The sequence below is a fragment of the Ochotona princeps genome, chromosome 24 (genome assembly GCF_030435755.1).
Source record: "Ochotona princeps isolate mOchPri1 chromosome 24, mOchPri1.hap1, whole genome shotgun sequence".
In the NCBI taxonomy this organism is placed as follows: Eukaryota; Metazoa; Chordata; class Mammalia; order Lagomorpha; family Ochotonidae; genus Ochotona; species Ochotona princeps.
This window is the reverse complement of record NC_080855.1, coordinates 5,773,327-5,793,362: the sequence shown is the minus strand read 5'-3', so window position 1 is coordinate 5,793,362 and position 20,036 is coordinate 5,773,327. Positions and strand designations below refer to the sequence as shown.

At 48.8% G+C, this 20,036-nt stretch overlaps 1 protein-coding gene across 1 annotated transcript in view; it reads left to right on the top strand.

Annotated features, from left to right (window-relative positions):
* Positions 1-20,036, top strand: part of SDK1 (sidekick cell adhesion molecule 1) — an 880,998-nt gene that overhangs the window by 366,993 nt on the left and 493,969 nt on the right. The window contains exons 3-4 of the mRNA XM_058680763.1: positions 15,170-15,276; positions 19,618-19,765. Coding sequence (XP_058536746.1) covers positions 15,170-15,276; positions 19,618-19,765 — 255 coding nt within the window. The remainder of the gene's footprint in view (positions 1-15,169; positions 15,277-19,617; positions 19,766-20,036) is intronic.

The window sequence follows — 20,036 nt, the reverse complement described above, 5'->3', positions numbered from 1 at the left end:
TGCAGGGCGATGTGTTTGGAATATTTGTCTGATTGGCCGTGATGGCACAGGGGGAGAAAATATCTGGTTGCATTTCAGATGCGTTGAGGATTAAAGGAGCAGATTTGAGCATATAATTGGAGTGTGATTTAGTTACTGATATGAATTGTGTTTACACCTGGGAAGTCAGTCATTAGATTTGTTAAGGCAAGTCCATTAGTGACATTCCCAGACAAAAGAGCTGTTCTTACAAAGGAATACATTCACGCTCTAACGTGATAAATGTATTTTCTTGTGGCGACAGCCCCCACCCACAGGTATTATTGCTATCTAACTAGCATAAATATTTAATCTGAGACCTTTAGTTTGGTAGCTTTTAGAGCTCTGAATCATCAGCCAAAGCTCTCTGTGTTTCCGAGTTTGGATAGGGAAGGATGGGACTGTGTGCACACGGGCATGGGCAGAGGCTGGGTGCTCAGGAAGGAGATCCAGGGTCCCCAGGATCCTGCTGTGTGCCACACACAGTGCCGAGGCAGTTTGCGTGTGATGGGCACAGTGTGGGGACAGAGCATGGTGGGGACACAGGCCACCCGGGCACGTGGCCGCGGTGCTCCCACAGCCCGAGAGGCTCCCTGCTGGCCGAGGTTGTTGGGCTCCATGATGCAGCTCTGAGTGGGAGCAGAGAGCTGTCACAGTGCTCAGCACCCTGCCATTGCATCAGTGAATAGAGAGAGGTCACAGGTGGCCAGGGAGGCAAATTCAGCTTGCTCTGCTGTCTGCACACTCGTGTGTGTGTAACAGTCCATCCTAAAACTCTGCTCCACATCAGCAAAGTCTGGCACACCCAGTCTGCCGCCCCACACAAGAGCTGTGTTGGGCCATGTGGCCTCTGCCCACTTGCTGCCCCACAAAGGAGCTGTGCTGGGCCATGTGGCCTCTGCCCACCCAGTCTGCTGCCCCACTCAGGAGCTGTGCTGGGCCAGGTGGCCTCTGCCCACCCAGTGTGCTGCCCCACTCAGGAGCTGTGCTGGGCCATGTGGCCTCTGCCCACCAAGTCTGCCGCCCCACTCAGGAGCTGTGCTGGGCCAGGTGGCCTCTGCCCACTTGCTGCCCCACTCAGGAGCTGTGTTGGGCCGTGTGGCCTCTGCCCACCAAGTCTGCCGCCCCACTCAGGAGCTGTGTTGGGCCGTGTGGCCTCTGCCCACCAAGTCTGCCGCCCCACTCAGGAGCTGTGTTGGGCCAGGTGGCCTCTGCCCACCCAGTCTGCCGCCCCACTCAGGAGCTGTGTTGGGCCGTGTGGCCTCTGCCCACCAAGTCTGCCGCCCCACTCAGGAGCTGTGTTGGGCCGTGTGGCCTCTGCCCACCAAGTCTGCCGCCCCACTCAGGAGCTGTGTTGGGCCGTGTGGCCTCTGCCCACCCAGTCTGCCGCCCCACTCAGGAGCTGTGCTGGGCCAGGTGGCCTCTGCCCACCCAGTCTGCCGCGCCACTCAGGAGCTGTGCTGGGCCAGGTGGCCTCTGCCCACCAAGTCTGCCGCCCCACTCAGGAGCTGTGCTGGGCCATGTGGCCTCTGCCCTGGGTACGCTGCTCTCCCTGCCCCACACAGGAGATGTGCTGGGCCGGGTGGCCTCTGCCCTGGGTACGCTGCTCTCCCTGCCCCCAGTGTCTGCGAGGCAGCTGATGACCACACCTTGGCCGTGTCCTCATTTGTAAAATGGCTGCATCTACCTGATCATCTTATGGCAGGATGGGAATAGCTTTAAGGAAAACCCTAAAAAGCACATGTAGAAATGAGAGCTATTATTATATATAATTTTATATATCTACATTATACAAATATTTATGCTATATATACATATACACACAATATATAGTATGTACACTTATGTGTATATAGTTATATTGTATATATTTATTGTAGTATACTATACACACAAGTTACTACCTATATATTGTATGTATAATATATAAATTATAAGCAATGTATAATATACTACATGTGGTCAGTGTGTTTTATCCAGGTGCCTCGTAAGTCTGTACTATCTTCTTATCTGTAAGATGATGGATAAACCCCCACACAGGGTTCTCCGACAGCTACACGGTGCAGTGTTTCTAGTGTCCCAGGAAGGACAGGTTGTCCGTCAGGAGAACCCCACGTTTTCTTCCTAATGAAGACCACTGTAGCACAGAAAGTCTGTCCCTGTGGAGTCCTGACTGGGGACATGCATGCATCGGGATCTTCAGTGTGTGTGTGTGTGTGTGAGAGAGAGAGAGAGAGAGAGAGAGAGAGAGCCCTAAAGAGGAGCTGCCTGAGAACGGGCCTTTGCTTAGGCACCGTGCCCACTACCTGTTCTGGTGCGTTTTCTGACAGTTGACTGCACTGAAGAAGGGCATGACTCTTCCCAAATTCAAGTGCAAGTACAAAGTTACACACACACATGCCCCCCAAAGGTGTATTGGCTAAAAGTCCTGTTTTTAAAAGGAGGTAAGATGGGCATTTAAATAATTATATTTTTTTGCATTCTTCTGGATGTATTTAATATTTAGCTCTTTCTGAGAGACAGAGATAAACAGATAATTGCTCCATTAGTTCACTGCCCAGATGTGAGCATTAGCCGGCACTGGGCCAGGCCAACCCCAACGTCAAGGCAATCAGTTTGGCGTCCCGTGTGTGGCGGGAACCCGACCAGTGTAGCTGTCACCACTGTTCTAGGGACGCAGCGGCAGCAAGCAAGAAAAGGGAACTGATGTAAGGCTCTAACCGGACTGTGGGAGTCTGAACCTGCGACTTAACTACTAGCCAAATTCCCACCCCACATAGATATTTTACAGTAGTTTTTGCAGTTTATTTTGCAAAGGCCAAATCATACATGGTACTATTATTATGTATGCTACAGTTTGAGTTTAGCAATTACAATTTTGGTGTCTACCTCAAAAATCCACGAGGAGCTGGGACTCCTGTTGCATTCCCCCGTCAGCACATTTACTTGTTCATCTGAAACACCCTTGGTTGATCCACAAGGTGACAAAATATTGTTGGTTCTGTTGAAGCCAGCCGGGGAGAGTGACTTGTTATGGATGGGCCCTTAAATAAGGTGGCTGCTTCGCAGTGCCCTGACGGGGAGCCCGATAAGCAGAAATGGGCCGCTCTGGGGCAGGAGTGGTTTGGGGCGGGACGATGAGTTATGCCCTGTTCAGGAGGGTTTCAGACACCGAGGTGGGTTATCAAGAAGCCGTTTGTTTTGTCATCATTTTTGTGAAGATACAAAACCTGCCTCCAAATCCCGTGCTATTTTTCAGGCTAGCCTTTGTCTGCTTGCTTCCAGCGTACATCTTGAGCTGTCATGTGTTAACCTTCAGGAGACCTTTCTGTTTCAAATAGAAACATGTGAATACTTTATGGAAATGGCAGCTGTTTCTCACTTGAGAGTGAGTCTTTAATCCCTTCCTTCCTCACCCCCGCCCCGCCTGCCAGGGAGATGGAAACCTTGAAAGCAGCAAACAATAGAAATATGCCTTTTCTAGTTTTGACTAAAAAAACATTTTACCACTGCTCGTGTTACAAAGTACAGTGAGTTTCTGTGAATTGAAGATGTATTTCTTATTGATACTCATATTTGTGTTTAGCGTGGAAAGTTGACAGTAGCTAAGTAATTAGTCAATGTGAGCGTGGGTGTTTAGGGTAGGTTTAGACCTATTTTATCCAGAGAACGTTTGCTATAAATTATTTTCTTCTTTGAGATCAAACAATCTGCTGTAATTATATTCAAAGTATGTGTACCAACATGAGTATGAATGCCAAGAACTTCTTAGGCCCATGCTCAGTGTTCATCGTTTCGATAACAAGGAATGTTTTTGTGCTCTGTACCACTGAAAATTTTATAATTTTCTTATGAGATCTGTGACTCACTTCCCATGACAGCAAAATAATAGTGATTTGATGCATGTTTGTGATTTTTTTATTGCAGTAAAAATAGGAATGAGTAAGGGAAACCTTACTTTTCTTTTCTTTTTAAGATTTATTTATTTTCATTACAAAGTTGGATATACAGAGAGGAGGAGAGACAGAGAGGAAGACGTTCCGTCCGATGATTCACTCCCCAAGTGAGCTGCAATGGCCAGTGTGTGCCAATCCGATGCCGGGAACCTGGAACCTCTTCTGGGTCTCCCATGCGGGTGCAGGGTCCCAATGCATTGGGCCGTCCTCGACTGCTTTCCCAGGCCACAAGTAGGGAGCTGGATGGGAAGTGGAGCTGCCGGGATTAGAACCGGTGCCCATATGGGATCCCAGTGTGTTCAAGGCGAGGACTTTAGCTGCTATGCCACGCCACTGGGCCCTAATAAACCTAATTTTAAGAAGATACTTAATTGAAGGTCAGAGGAATACAGGCTTGGGTCTCTGGCTGAAAAGAGAGTAGATCCATCCTCTGTTAGTTGAGTCAGTGCCCTCACAGCCACAGGCACAGCCAGGAGGCCCGAGGTCCATTTGCGTTGTTCATGAGTGGCGGGGGCCCAGGAGCTTGGTCCACGCTTCACTACGTAGCCAGGCACATTGGCAAGGACCTAGGTTGGAGCTTGGTCCACGCTTCACTACGTAGCCAGGCACATTAGCAAGGATCTACGTTGGAGCTTGGTCCACACTTCACTACGTAGCCAGGCACATTGGCCAGGATTTATATTGCAACTGGAGCATCTGAGATAGGAGCTGGCTCCCCCATGTGGGATGCTGGCATTTAAAGCAGTGACTTAACTCACTGTGACACGGTGCTAATCCTGAATAGGATATGTAGATGTGTTTTTAAGGATTTATTTATTTATTTTTATTGGAAAGACAGATCAGATTTCTGAAGAGAAGGAGAGACAGAGAGAAAGATCTTTCTTCTGCTGGTTCACTCTCCAGGTGGTTCTCCAAGCCAGAGCTGAGCTGATCCAAAGGCAGGAGCTTCTTCCAGGTCTCCCACTCAGGTGCAGGGTCCCAAGGCTTTGGACCGTCCTCGACTGCTTTCCCAGGCCACAAGCAGGGAGCTGTGGAGCAGCCAGGAAAGGAATTACCATCCATATGGGATGCTGGCATGTGCAAGGCAAGGATTTAGCCACTGAGCCAAAGTGTCAGGCCTCTAAATAGGATATTTTACTAAATGTCAATGGGGTTTGGGGGAGAAAGGTTAACTTTTTAAATGAAATTGTTCTGAAGCTTATTTATAAGTATGAACAAAAGAAAATACCAACATATTTCTTAAAAGATTTATTTATTTTTACTGGAAAGTCAGATTTACAGAGAGGAGGAGAGACAGAGAGATTTTCCATCTGCTGGTTCACTCCCCAAGTGGCTGCAACAGACAGAGCTGAGCTGATCCAAAGGCAGGAGCTTCTTCCAGGTCTCCCACGCAGGTGCAGGGTCCCAAGGCTTTGGGCCGTCCTCGACTGCTTTCCCAGGCCACAAGCAGGGAGCTGGATGGGAAGTGGAGCGGCTCGAATTTGAACTGACACTCATATGGGGTCCCAGCACGTGCAAGGTGAAAACTTTAGCCACAAAGGCTAGTGCGTGCAGCACCCTAACACATTTTTAAGACATTTTCAGAAATAGGCAGCAGTTGTATAACTTAAGTGGCAGAATGGTGGACTTGTGACTTTTGCTGAGGGCATGTGCTGCTTTGATGATATGAGGGAGATGGTAGGGTGAGGGGACAACCTTTGAGCCTGTGGAACTGTATCATGAAAAATAATTTTTTAAAAAAGTTCAAGTATACTAAAATGCCACAATAATTTAAAAAAATGAGATTGTGAAGGAAAACACCAGCTCTCAGCTGATGTGATGTTCTATTTAGAACATGTAAGGTCTATAAAAACATGTTCTAATGACACATTTAGCGGTTACAGGGCATGCAATCGATACGCACAACCCAACTGGAGTTCTGTAGGTCAGCAAAAATTCTTTGAAATTTTTGCAAAGGAATCTTATCTCTGCTTCAGGGCCAGCTTCCTGCCAGAGTGCACCTTGAGGTGCTTCAGATGGAGTGCTTGGGTCCCTGCCCCCTCCGTGGGGGGCGTGGCTGGAGTGCTTGGGTCCCCGCCCCCTCCGTGGGGGGCGTGGCTGGAGTGCTTGGGTCCCCGCCCCCTCCGTGGGGGGCGTGGCTGGAGTGCTTGGGTCCCCGCCCCCTCCGTGGGGGCGTGGCTGGAGTGCTTGGGTCCCCGCCCCCTCCGTGGGGGGCGTGGCTGGAGTGCTTGGGTCCCCGCCCCCTCCGTGGGGGGCGTGGCTGGAGTGCTTGGGTCCCCGCCCCCTCCGTGGGGGGCGTGGCTGGAGTGCTTGGGTCCCCGCCCCCTCCGTGGGGGGCGTGGCTGGAGTGCTTGGGTCCCCGCCCCCTCCGTGGGGGGCGTGGCTGAAGTGCTGGGCGCCTGGCTTTGTTCCGGTCCAGGCTCAGCTGTTACAGGGGAGTGAATCAGTGCATGGAAATAGCTCTCCTTTTCCTTCTTTCTTGTTCTCCTCTTCAAATCAATTTTTTAGAAATCCATAAACTTTCAGAAATGTAGGGAAAGAATTTCATCTATAGTAAACATGTATACATTTTTTTACTTTCCACTAACCTTTAAATAACACCTTTTTTTACATGCATTTATATAGTATTATTATGATAATCTAGAGATGGGAGGATGTGTAGTTATATTCCAACACAACTAATTTATTTTTTGTTAAATGCAGATCATTTTTAATATTTTTCACTTATTTTTATTGGAAAGACAGATTCACAGAGAGGAGAGACAGAGAGAAAGATTTTTCTTTAGTTCACGCTCCAAATGGCCGCAAAAGCCAAAGCCAAGGCCATCCAAAGCCAGGAGCTCCCCTCGGGTCTCCCATGTGGGTGCGGGGTCCCAGGGCTTTGAACCGTCCCATACTGCTTTCCCAGGTCACAGGCAGGGAGCTGGGTGGGAAGCGGAGCTGCTGTGGGTTTTGATATGTGTGTGGAGTCCTGGGACCAATGCCTTGTACATATCTGAGAGACAACTTTATATAAAATTTAAAATAACATCAAACAATCTGGAATGCTTAGGGATAAACCTGACACGCAGTATACAAAATCTTTACACTGAAAACTTCAAAACATTCACGTGAGAAGTGAAAGGTGGTTTCAGCAAATGGACAGGCAGTCTGTGTTCCTGTTCTTTCTCAGCCATATGTCTGAGGCTGGAGACCTGGAGACAAGCCGGCTAATGAAGATTCATACAAAGCTGCGAGGAAGACCCCTATGAGTGGTGCTTTTCACACTGCTTTAACCTGTGGGGCTCTGTGCTTGCTCACTGAGGTCTGCTTGAAGCTTGTTTCCTAGCTGGAACTAACCAGTTGCTTTGCCCAGATGACAGCGCCACGGACCTCCGCGAAGGACTTAACCACAGTCCGTCTGTGAAGGACTCAGCATAGGTTGGCTTCCCAACACTGGTTATGATTTAAGACTCTGCTGCTCTTTTGCTGGGTACATAGCTTAATAGAATAATGGGTTACCGGGCTCAGATGAACTAGTCTTGTCCATTTACCTAAAAGAAGCAGGGACTCAAATTCTCAAGCTACTTAATTTTCTTACGTCCTGTTATATCAGATATGAACAGTTGGAAGCTGTAGCATAAACCATTCAAGCCAATTTTGTCTCATAATTTTATCTGGGAGTCCTGAAATTAGAAAAAAATGATTTCTTCACTCAAGGCATCAAATTCTTTTGGTATTTTGTCTACGAGACTAGAGAATAAACTTCAGAAGTTAAAATTGGTAGATTATTCCCATCTCTTTCTGAATAACACTGGCTTTGGAGTTGGACAGGTCCCTGCACTGATCTCACCGGACTTAGTCCTCTAGCAATCATAGGACATGGTCACATTTGTCCCACAAAGTTGTGCATTCCATGAATTTATTTCTGACTTATCTTTTATTTTTGGCTGTCTTTTAAGCTTGGTGGGATCCTGGCAGTCAGTGGTTATTTCTCAAGATTCTGTGAATCAGAATGCACATTAGGCCTTTCCCAGTTCTTATCGGAAATGATTTGAATTTAGATTTTAATTTCCCTGCATTCTTTTTAAAAATTATTCATATTTTTAATGGCAGGAGGAGATTGAGAGCTTGATGTTAACTGGTCTTCTGTCTGCCGAGGCTGGTGCAGGAGGGAGCTGGAGCCTGGGCCTTTGGCTCGCTCCTGTGGGTGTCCTCAGACCCTGCGCTGTGACTTGCTGCCTCCCCACAGAGTGCCCTCCAGCGCTGGCGTCCAGCAGGGGCAGGTGTCTGGGCCGCACACTTACCACCGCATCTTGGTTCTCCCTCAAGGAGTCATTATGGAATCTAAATGAAGAATTTTAGTCAGATTGACTAAGATAATTTGTAAAATAACTCTTTGGTTTTATTTGTTTTTTTGAAAGATTTATTTTTTTTCAAAACCCGAGCCACAGAGAAGGAACGGTAGACCCTCATCTGCTGTTTCATGCCCGAAATGGCCAGAACTGAGTCGGGGTGAATCCAGGAGCTTCGTCCCGGTCTCCGTGTGGGGTCCAGGGATCCAGGCGTTGTTCACAGAAAGCAGAATGGCAAGTGGAGCAGCCAGAACTCACAGTCGTCAGTGCTGTAGGCATGAGTGTACCACACCACAGCATCAGCCCCTTAACTCACTGTTGACAAAACTGCTCTCAGAACAAACCAGTGCGAACTGTTCCATTTGTTCCCAATTGACGCTTAGTTGGATTGTTACAATTTATGCCTCTTTCCCTTTATGTCTTGGGATAGATCTTTTTTTTGTGACTGCAGAAATTGCCTTCATACTTCCAGCCTTCATATGATGGTTCTCAGCTTCTAATGTTTATAGAGAACTTAATATTTTAAAGAATTAAGAAAAATGGAAGAAATTGTCAACCCCAGGAAGATCACTGCCCACTTTCCCATGTGTTTTCTGAAAACCCATCCTTGCTGCTGTGGGAGAGCATGTAGTTGTCACCCCAGGTTCCATTCATGCACCCTGCGTGCTCAACCTTTTCCATCATGGTTGGAGAAGCAGGAATGAATGAAGAATGAATAAAACTCTAAACATTTTTATGATAGAGAAAACAGCATAAAGCAGGATCCCAGAATGAAACATTCTCATACCAACAGCTGGGTCTCTTTGGTTTAACTTTTCTAATTCTTGGTGACGTTTGCTTGTGGTCCTTCGTGACTGGGTGACAGTAAGCGGGCCGTGGAATCTGAGCCTCCAGTTAGCCCCTGGAGGGCGTCCATTTCCCAGATTTGTATTTTCAGAACGGCAGCTACACTTTACATAGACCCTTAGCCTACGTTCACAGCCACCTGTTTATTGCACTTCTCAATTTGGAATAAATAAAATCCTGATTAAATGCCATTTGCAGATACATCCATCAGGTGGCTTCTGGTTTTAGCATACTGCTGGCCTGAGCTCTATACTGGTGAATTTAACTCTTCCTGAAAGGACGGGAGTCTAGGAACCCTGAGCATCCTAGGGCTGAGGACTGGCAGTCAGCTTACACACCCTCAGAACTGTCAGCTCTCTCTTACCAGGCTTCAGCTTGCAAGCTTCATTTCATTGTTTTACTTACAGAGTCATTCGCTTTGGATTACTGAGTTTCTAAAAACCCTCACAGGGACATGATTAACATGAAACTGAAAAGGTATTTATCTCAATCAAAATTTTGAGACGGTTTCAGGAATATAAATGGCTTACAGGTGGTTTTTGTTTTGTTAACACTTTTTCTTTGTTTTGGAAACAAGAACAGACTTTGGGCCAAGTTATAAAGGCTTGCTATAAACTTGGTTGTTTATTTTCAAGTAGATATACCTTCATGCCGACATGAAAATGACATTCATGTATGTAAAATGGCTCTGGGCATACGCCCTCTCTGGCAGCTGAGGGGAAAGCACACCAGGCCTTGTTGGACTGGGCAGGGACTCGCTTCTTGAGTCACCGTGCTGCCTGTGGAGGCGAGGCACCGTCCCTCCCTCCTGGCCCACTCGCCCTCCTTGGAGGTGCACACCTGGTTATGATCCATCAGCAACCATCTAAGTACTGATTTTGTCAGTAGTTTCCTACAGTTTTAGTGGTTTGTGTTCAGGGAGACTCCTAATTTGCCCCAGCTTTTGTAGCATTTTGTTTAATGATCCTTTGAGGTATACCAGGAAGTCAGGGTGTTTGTTTGTTTACTTTTCCGAAAGAGCTGTAATGAGACAGGGTGAGAGAGACAGATTGTCCATCTGCTGCTTCACTCCCGGGACGGCTGCAAAGGCTGTAGCCAGGAGCCACGAGTGTCTTCCAGGCTTCCTGCATGGATGGCAGGGGCCAACACACTTGGGCCAGCCCCCACCGCTTTTCCCAAGCTTCAGCGGGGAGCTGGATCCAAAGTGGGACACGGGTTGGTGGTGGCTTTTCCCACAACACCACAACACTGGCTCCTAATAAGCCAAATTCGTAGAAAGCATGTGATTCTATGAGGTGATATTTAGACTTCTGTGACTAAGGAATAGCTGGTACCTTCTGCATGTTGGGCTTTGATGCTGTGGACAGAGTTTTGAAGGATCTTGGCCTACAGACATGGGTTCTTGCGTGGGTTGCCATCGGGCTGTTCTTAGATTCTCCAGGCAGACTGGAGATTGGGCACAAACTTAGACAAAGCCACCAGGTGCCACCGCCTCCCCACGGGCGCGTCCCCTGAGGCTCCCACTACCAGCACGAGTGGGCGCTGACGGCCACTGCCTAAGCCACTGGCCCAAGCCACTGGCCCAGCTGGCAGGGACTCCATGCTGTTCTCCTGGCCTAGGGCTTACCATCTTCCCACCAGTGCCTCTCTCCCTCAGGTCTGTCCTTGTCGTCCCAGCCCAAGAGTGGGCTAGTAAGTCATGCCGAGCTCCCTAGAGCCAAGGGTCTGAGGATAATCTGATGTGGTCTTTGGGGCCTTAAAAGTGGCATATGTTCTGCCTCCACCAACACTCAGCGGTGTGGAGGGTTTTGCAGAGTGAAATCGTTCAGACCCTAAGTCTTACACGTCCAGGGCTTAGCCAAGTGGTTTTTCATGGGCTGAAGTATTCCTGAGACTGCTTTCTTGAGAAATTGCTGGGTGCTGCCGCTGGCCCGTTGAGAGTGTCCCTGTTTCACTGAAGTACTCTCCCGCTTAGCAGAGGTAGGCTTGTATGCCCTCAGTTTGATTGGGATTTTCTGTTTGATTTTGTTTAATTTGCCTTTCCTGATAATGAGCTAGTCTTGGAAAATGTTCTGCTATTTTAGTAGAATTCTGCCTTTATGCAGGCGATACAAGCACTCCCCGCTGTGTTGGCTTGAAATGGAGCAGACATCTTCTATATTTTAGTGGCATATGGTATAAAGATTTTATCATACTTTCTTAGAAAGAGCCAGGAAGCTTTTCTCCTTAAAAATGCATGTTTATAAACAATAGGCTTGCAATGCATATTCCCATCTGTAGTGAACACGGTCTGTGTAGGAGTCCCATCATAGGTGGAGGACTTGGTGTGTTTTCCCCTGGTGAGACATTCGACTAAAGAGACGGTACAGATGCAACATATGCCAAATACTCGATTTTGTGTCTGTTTTCTCTCTTCTATAGAAGGAGACCCGAGTCGTCTTTTAACTTCAGTATAAAGGATTGCTATAGCTATTCACGGAATGTAAGCTCTATTTAGGACATTGCAAAAGGAAAAAGTATAATGGAAAACAAATACATGAATTGGTTACACACCGCGACAGTAAAACCAGCCTTGTCGTCTTTCAGATATGTGATCTAATGCTTCTGTTATTTCCTTCCTAAAATTTTCTGTTGATTTTGTTTTGGCTTACTTTGAAAACTTTACTGTTATAATCACAGTATAGAATAATTAAAACTGCTTATCTTCCCAGTTGTGATCCCTAGTGTAAATAATTGGCGACACTCTTTGTACTCGGTGTGACATGATTCTGATTATGCTCAGTAATTAATTTCGTTTGAGATGAACCATTTCTAAGAAGAAAAAATTTTCAATATGGAAACTCAGCAGTATTTTTTCTCATGCAGTTATTATTAACCTTGCCATAGGATCTCAGGAAGGCTATCAGATGGAAAATTCATTTTGATTCATATTTGCTTACTATTTAATTACTTGTATTATTTAAGTGTTTTATTCACTTAGAATCATGCCTGTAAGTCCCTTTTTCACGTTGACTGGGCGTCAAGATGAGCAGGAGCTGGGTACGTGTGATTCAGGGTGTGCTGAGGAGCTGAGCAGAGAAAGCAGGCCGGCCCGGCACTTGATCTGGGCGCTTCACCTGGGCCTGAGCACGTGGAGCCTCTTCCACAGCCTTGCCCGAGTCGTTGGCAGGCAGCTGTGTCATAAGCGGGACGACTGGGGCACGAGCTGGTGCCCACAGGGATGCCAGTGCGGCAGGTGCGTGGGCCAGCTTTACCCAAGATGCCACAGTGCTGGCCCCAAGGGAATATTTTTGAATTGTAGATAAGTTTTACCAGAGCATCTTTTCTGTATAATGCTGTGAATTCCTTTTTAGAAAATAGATTACATCTGAATTCTTGTTCTGTCATTCTTTCTCAAAATAAGCAACCTTTCCATTTTTGATAGGCATCTAAACCTCAAACATTACTTTTCTTAATATATTGTTTCATTCAGTTGCATGTAAATAGATAGCATTTTTTGTTTCTAATACATGACTAGTATTCAAAAAGCTGTACCTAAGGTAGGCATTACGATGAGTTGGAAGATGCTAGTTTTTGTGTGGAGTTGTTACCACGTACTATGTCATGAATGTCTCCATCCCCTCAAAGGCTTCCTTCCTCCCTCCGTGTTGTGTACTGTGAGAGTGATCCTGTCAGTAGAATTTCAAATATGCACCCAATAGGATTCAGCATGGGTGCCCAGTGCTCGTCTTGGATTATCAAAGCCTTAAGCCTTTCGATGCCTGCCCAGTTTCCCCCGCAGGGCCTGGCAGCCACCACCCCACTTTCTGATCGTGTTGTTCTGGCTGTTTTATACGTTGATCTAACAAGTGGTATTGTCAAGTGTGTGCTTTACTGTTCTGGTGATTCAGCTTAGTGTGTTTCCAAGTTTATATAGTGTCAGATGGAATTATTTCCTTTTTTTTATGATTTATTTATTTTTACTGAGTTGTCTTCTGCTGCTTTCCCAGGATACAAGCAGGGAGCTCTATGGAAAGTGGAACAGCTGGGACGTGAACCGGCCTCCGTATGGGATCCTGACATGTGCAACATGAGGATTTAGCCAAAACACATGACACTGTTTATTTTTATTGAAAAGGCAGGTTCACAGAGAGAAGGAGAGACAGAGAAACATCTCACATGTGCCAGTTCACTCCCCAAATGGCCTCAACAGCCAGAACTGAGAGGAGCTGGAGCCAGTAGCTTCGTCCGTGTTTCCTGTGTGGTGCAGGGTCCCAAGGCTTTAGACTGTCCTCTCCTGCTTTCCCAGGCCACAAGCAGAGAACTCGGTGGGAAGTGGAGCAGCCGGGACATGAACTGGCGCCCATATGAGATCCCAGTGCATGAAAGACGAAGATTTTGCCACTGCGACATTGCACCAGGACAGCAGACCCTCCCCCAGCTTTTTAAAGATCTATTTTCTTTTGAAAGGCGTATTTTAAAAAGAAGGAAAGACAGAAAAGACCTTTCATCACTGGTTCACTCCCCCAAGGGCTGCAAAGGCCAGAGCTGAGCTGAGCTGAGCTGAATCTGGGAGCCAGGGATGTCTTCTGGGTCTCCTACGTGGGTGCTGAGTTCCAAGGACTTGGGCTGTCCTCCCCTGCTTTCCCGGGCAGTTAGCTGCATCAGCAGTGGGGTGCTGGGACAAGAAACAGCACCGTGTGGGGTGCCGGGCCGCAGTGCGCCCCACGCTGCCAGGCCCAGTAAAAAGGCACTTGGAAGGTGGTTGTTTTCGTGACAGAACAAGTATGGCGTTCTTGCTGCCTCTTCAGGATCCTGTCTGCTTCTGGTTTCCTTTTTTCGGAAGTTCCTCTTGACCATTTTCCGTAGAGACCGCATCTGCCCGTTTGCAGTGCCACTGCAGTGTGCTAGGGCTCCTCTTCCACAGTCTCGCCATCATGTGCTAACTCTGTTGATGGAAATGTCATGGATTTTTCATCAAAGTTGATTTGTCAAACAGGCGTATCCTTTTGATTTGTATTTTCCTAATTATTGAAATTGACCTCTTTCTCATAAAGCTGTTGTCCACCGGTGTGCTGTCTCTGGAGAAATGTCTGTTCAGTCACCCCACCTATTTACGCTTTCTTTTATTTACTTGTTTTTTATTTATTGCCGCTGAGTTGTAGGGCGTCCTCCTGCGTCTTTAAGATCCATGGCCTGTGTCGATCTTCCTCTTGGCTTGCTGTGAACATAGCTTAGAGACAATCCGTCGGCCTTGGGTAGCTTAGCTGTGGGGCAGGGGCTCTGAGATCCTGTGCCTGGTTAGTCCTGCGTCTCATTATCTGCCTTTGGATTTTGAAGCATCCTATTATGGTAAATTTAAAGCATGATTTTTATAGAGTCTATGTCTTTCAATTACTTTTTAAAACTTCCTATGAAAAACATTGAAGGTTTTAGATGTCAGTTTGGGTGCTTGTTTGCAGTCCGAGTGACGGACAATACAAATGAGCTGATGTTTTCTTGCCGAGTGTCAGGCCGTAGGTGTGTGAGCCGGGAAGGAGGTGTCTGGATGCTGAGGGGAGGCTGACGCCCTGCTCTCCTGGCCTTCGCCACGTCTGTACCTCATCCTCACATAGTGCTGGGCGAGCTTTGATAGCCGCATGGCAAGTTCTAGAAAGGATTTCTAAACATATTTAGGGTCTGCAGAGTGAACCGTAACTGCCTTTTCATAGAAAGGTCCGTTTAAATGCCGCTTTTAATTATTTAGTAGTTGGTCCATCGTTGAGCCAGTCCCGAGTGTGACCTCTGCTGTACTGGAGGCAGGAGTAGGAGACTGAGCAAAACAGCTGTAGGTCTTCACTCATGTAATATTTACAGATAGATATTGATGGAGTCATCTGAGAAATGTGCTGCAGTTACAGCAAGTTGTACTGAGCCTCGTGGTCAGGGAAGGATTGCATGGATCGTAGGTAGGCAGAAGGGAGGCGTGGGTGGCGTGCTGGAGGCGGAGCCGCCGCCACGCGATGTCTCTGCTGACACTTGTGCTGCTGTTTGCAGGTACGTGATTCCTTCGTTGCAGCAGCTCGATGCCGGGTTCTACCGCTGCGTGGTGCGGAACAGAATGGGAGCGCTCCTGCAGAAGAAGTCAGAAGTTCGAGTGGCATGTACGTGCATTGCGAAGGGCCCTCCCCAAGCAGAGCAGACGCTGTGTCTGCAGGAAGCGGTCACCATCGCTTCTGCCCTTGGTTCTGTTTAGAAGGAGGAGCTATAAAACACGACAGAGCTGAGTGACCGTCTCGTGTGGGCCATCAGCTGAAGGAGCTAAGGAGGCGATGACATGAAGGCCCTGCAGGGCGCCAGGGAGTGCACACGCGCTAAGAGCATGACTTCCTTCTTGTCAATCAGCTGCTTTCCCTCTATTATCTTCTCATTCAAAATGTGTTAAATAAATAGTTAAACAGTTCAGGTCAGATGTCGCCCACTCGCAGTCAGTTCTTTTCAGAAATCCTTTTTGTGAGTTAGAGCAGGCGCGTGGGTAGTCAGTGGCCCGGGTGAGATAGAGCAGGCGCGTGGGTAGTCAGTAGCCCGGGTGAGTTAGAGCAGGCGCGTGGGTAGTCAGTGGCCCGGGTGAGTTAGAGCAGGTGCGTGGGTAGTCAGTGGCCAGGGTGAGTTAGAGCAGGCGCGTGGGTAGTCAGTGTCCCGGGTGAGTTAGAGCAGGCGCGTGGTAGTCAGTGTCCCGGGTGAGTTAGAGCAGGTGCGTGGGTAGTCAGTGGCCCGGGTGAGTTAGAGCAGGTGCGTGGGTAGTCAGTGGCCAGGGTGAGTTAGAGCAGGCGCGTGGGTAGTCAGTAGCCCGGGTGAGTTAGAGCAGGCGCGTGGGTAGTCAGTGTCCCGGGTGAGATAGTGTGGCGAGACTGATGATATCTTCATTGAGCAGATCCAGTTTGGAGAACGCAGCTAGGACGAGCAACACAAGGTGTCCACCTGCCGGGCCCTTGGGTTTGTCCACAGCAGAGCGCAGAGGCCAGACCTCCACACAGCGTCTGCTTGCTTCCTAATCCCAGAGGCAGGAAGGGCAGTCTGGAGGGGCTGTCTGCCTCACTATATTCCAAATGCACTGGCATAATATCTGTTTAACAGTAAGCAGAAAATACTGTGAAATCTCTCACAGTGTAATACTGCTAGGACGGGCAATGCTGATTGATCGTGACGACCTTTAGTGACTTGTTTGGTCCCAGTTAAGGCCTGCGTCTTTCAGTGCTTGTATATAAAATAAAATAATACCTAATTATTCTACCATGGGTCCTGTGACTGAGGTGCTGATACTATACACATTTAATTATTTTTTAATCGCTAGAAAGGCTGAAATTCTCTGAATTGCGGTGAACACTCTTGGCTAGATCTGTCTGCAGAATAATTGATAACTTTTATTCAATTAGATATTTGAAATCGTAACTAATAATATGTGCTGAAAAATACCCAAATCTTATTTCAGTGAGTCGTGAGCTTGGATTTAAATGCAAAAATTCTACTTTTTTGTTTATGTACTTTCTTTGGCTTAATTATTTATATCTTTTTTTCTGTCCTTTATTCTTAGCTGTTAGGGTTGTTTTGTTTTGTCTTTATGTTTTGTCTTTTTTTTTTTTTTTTTTTTTGTATCTCTGTTTTTACCTTCCCTTTGGAAGTAAATTTCACCTGTCTCTGAAGTGACCACAGAGGGACACACTTTGTGGGGCAGGTGTTAGGCGGCTGCCTAGCATGGCCACATCGTGTGTTGAGGTGCCTAGTTCCGGTTCTAATTACGCCCTCAACTTCAGCTTTCTGCTCATGCGTTCCCTGGCGTCAGCATTGAGGACTGCAGCGGCTGGGTTTCTGCCGTCCACGTGAGACCAGATGGGGTTCCGGAGTCCTGCCTCAGCCTGGGCCGGTCCCTGCCATCCACGTGAGACCAGATGGGGTTCCAGAGTCCTGCCTCACCTGGGCCGGTCCCTGCTGTTGAGGGCCTTTGGGACATGAATCAGCAGATGGGCGGCATCTCTCTCTGCCTTTTAAGTAGCTTAAAATAAATAAATAAATAAATAAATAAATAAATAAATAAATAGCTGTGACTGTTTTTCCTAAAAGTAGCCTCAGCAACAGGACCTGAACTCAATCCAAAGCCAGGAGCCAGGAGCTTCTTTCAGGTCTCCCACACAAGCGCAGGGTCCCAAGGCTTTGAGCTGTCCTCTGCTACTTTCCCAGGCCACAAGCAGAGAGCAGGATGGGAAGTGGGGCTGCTGGGATTAGAACCAGTGCCCACATGGGATCCTGGAGAATGCAAGGTGAGGACTTTAGCCACTAGGCTACTGTGCTGGGCCCTCAGTTATTATTTTTTGAAGATTTATTTAAAAGCCAAAATTGCAGAGGGAAAGAGCTAGTGCTTCTAGCTGCCAGTTCGCCATCGTGGCAGCCGCTGTGGCCAGGATGGAGGCAGGCTGCAGACAGGACCTAGGGGCCTCATTCAGGTCTCCCGTGGGCTGGCAGAGGCCTGAGTGCTTGGGCCATCTCCCACTGCTGTTCCCAGGACGTTAGCAGGCCGCTGGACTGGCAGCATCTGTATCAGATGGCAGCTTTGCCCACAGCCCGCGGCACCAGCCCCTTCTCCCTCGATGGCAGCATTGCCCGCGGTCCAGGGCACCAGCCCCTTCTCCCTCGATGGCAGCGTTGCCCGCGGTCCGGGGCTCCAGCCCCTTCTCCCTCGATGGCAACATTGCCTGCGGTCCTGGGCACCAGCCCCTTCTCCCTTGATGGCAGCGTTCCCCGCAGTCCGGGGCACCAGCCCCTTCTCCCTCGATGGCAACATTGCCCGCGGTCCGGGGCACCAGCCCCTTCTCCCTCGATGGCAACATTGCCCGCGGTCCGGGGCACCAGCCCCTTCTCCCTCGATGGCAGCGTTGCCCGCAGTCCGGGGCTCTGACCCCTTCTCCCTTGATGGCAGCATTGCCCGCGGTCCTGGGCACCAGCCCCTTCTCCCTCGATGGTTGAGTGCTGCTGCCCAGGAAGCTGCTTCTGAGTCATCGCTAGCAGAGCTTTGGCAGGAAATGAACCAGCAGGTAGAAGCAACCTCACGCCGTCTCGGTCTCTACTGAGCCCTATGCCTTCAAAGGAATAAACAGATCTTTTAAAAAATTCCATTTATGCCTGCGTTCTAGTTCTCAGGACTGCTGTTTGAACTCAGATTCCCTCTAAAAACCAGTCCTTTTCCTTCCTTCCTGTCTCTCTACTTGCTTCCTTCTCTTCTCCTCTCGTCTTCTCCCCTCTGTCTCCTCTCTCCTCTCTTCCAACAGCAGAGACAGAGAGCCTTCCTCTCTGGGTTCACTCTGCCAGTGTGTCTGGCAGCCCAGAGCCAGGAGCCCGGGCCTTGATGCAGGGTCCCTCACGTGTGCCTGGCAGCCTGGAGCCAGGAGCCTGGGCCTCGATCCAGGGTCCCTCACGTGTGTCTGGCAGCCTGGAGCCAGGAGCCCAGGCCTCGAGGCAGGGTCCCTCACATGAGTGACGGGAATGGAGCAGTATCAGTCAGCATCTGTGCCTCTCAGGCCTGTTAACAAGCGAAGTGGGACTCAATCTCTGGCCTCTGATATGAGACAGGTGTCTGGAGCAGCAGCTTCACCTGCCATTTCTGTACCTCGGAATATTTTCACATTTTAAAACAGCTTTTTAAAAACATTGGTTTGTTTATGTATTTTTTTGAAAGGCAGAACCCGCAAATGAGCAAGCGTGTGAGACAGAGGCTGAGAGAAGGGGGCGGGGGGAGAGAGACCTTCTTCTGGTTCCTGTCCAGTTTGCTCACGACGTCCAGGCTGGTCCACTCAGACGCCAACACTGCCCCTGGTCCCCCACATGGGGCAGGAGCCCAGGTCTGGGGCCATCAGCTGATCTGCAGGCGCATTTACAGGCAGTGTAGCGGCTGGGAGTTAGCATTCCGGGGTGCTGGCATTCCGCATGGCAGCGCAACTCACTGGATCACAGCACCGACCCCTTAAAATATCTCGTCAGTGGAGCAAACATGAGACACAATAAGGTAACAGGTGTGGGGGCCCAGGAGCCTGCCGCGGCCCTCACAGTCCAGGAGAGAATGGTTTCTGACAATTGTTAAGACATGAGGAGGAGAAACTGGGGAGCGTGGGGGGACTGTCTGGGACAGAACTAGTTGAGCGGCTGCTTCCTTGAGAGGCAACAGGGTGCTGCTCAGCAGTTCATTTCCGTGCTACGTCAGGCGCACACCTTGCGCTGTACTGTTGCAGTAAGACGAGGGGTTCAAGGTCCCGCTGGTGCACCTTGGCGTCAGATGGTTCACACAGACCCGAGTTTGTATTCCTCACAGCTGCCATTGGCCCAGCTTGTCTTGTTAAGTGAAGCGAGGTCGTGGCTTTAAGATGTAGTTATTTCCATCTCTGCTCCCCGCCCTCCACCCCTCCCCCTGGTAATCGACTGTTCCAGAACTCAGCAGGTCTAATTTTTCTCTGTAGATATGGGAGAGTTCACAGCTACAGAGCAGAAGAAGACGGTTTCGGAAGGCCACGCGGCAGTGCTGACCTTGACGCCCATCAGCAGCCACCCCAGGCCTCAAGTGACTTGGTTCAGAGAAGGCCACAAGATTATCCCAAGCCACAGAATGTAAGTCACCGCAGAGCGAGTCTCTGATGCTTTTCATTATGCTTGCGGGCGCTGTTGGTCACCAGCATACCGGCTATGGTTGCCGAGTGCGGGTTTGGGGAGAACCTGGCCGGTATTTCTGTGTCGGTGTCTGTGTGAAGACTGCCTTGGGTGCTTTGAGGCAGTCTGAGCCAAGCGTGAGGCGAGGTGAGCCTGCGGGGTGCTGCACGCCCCCGCAGCGGAGCGCCCCTAGCTGTGTTCCTGTCACCCTTTGTTGTGTGTCACTCCAAAT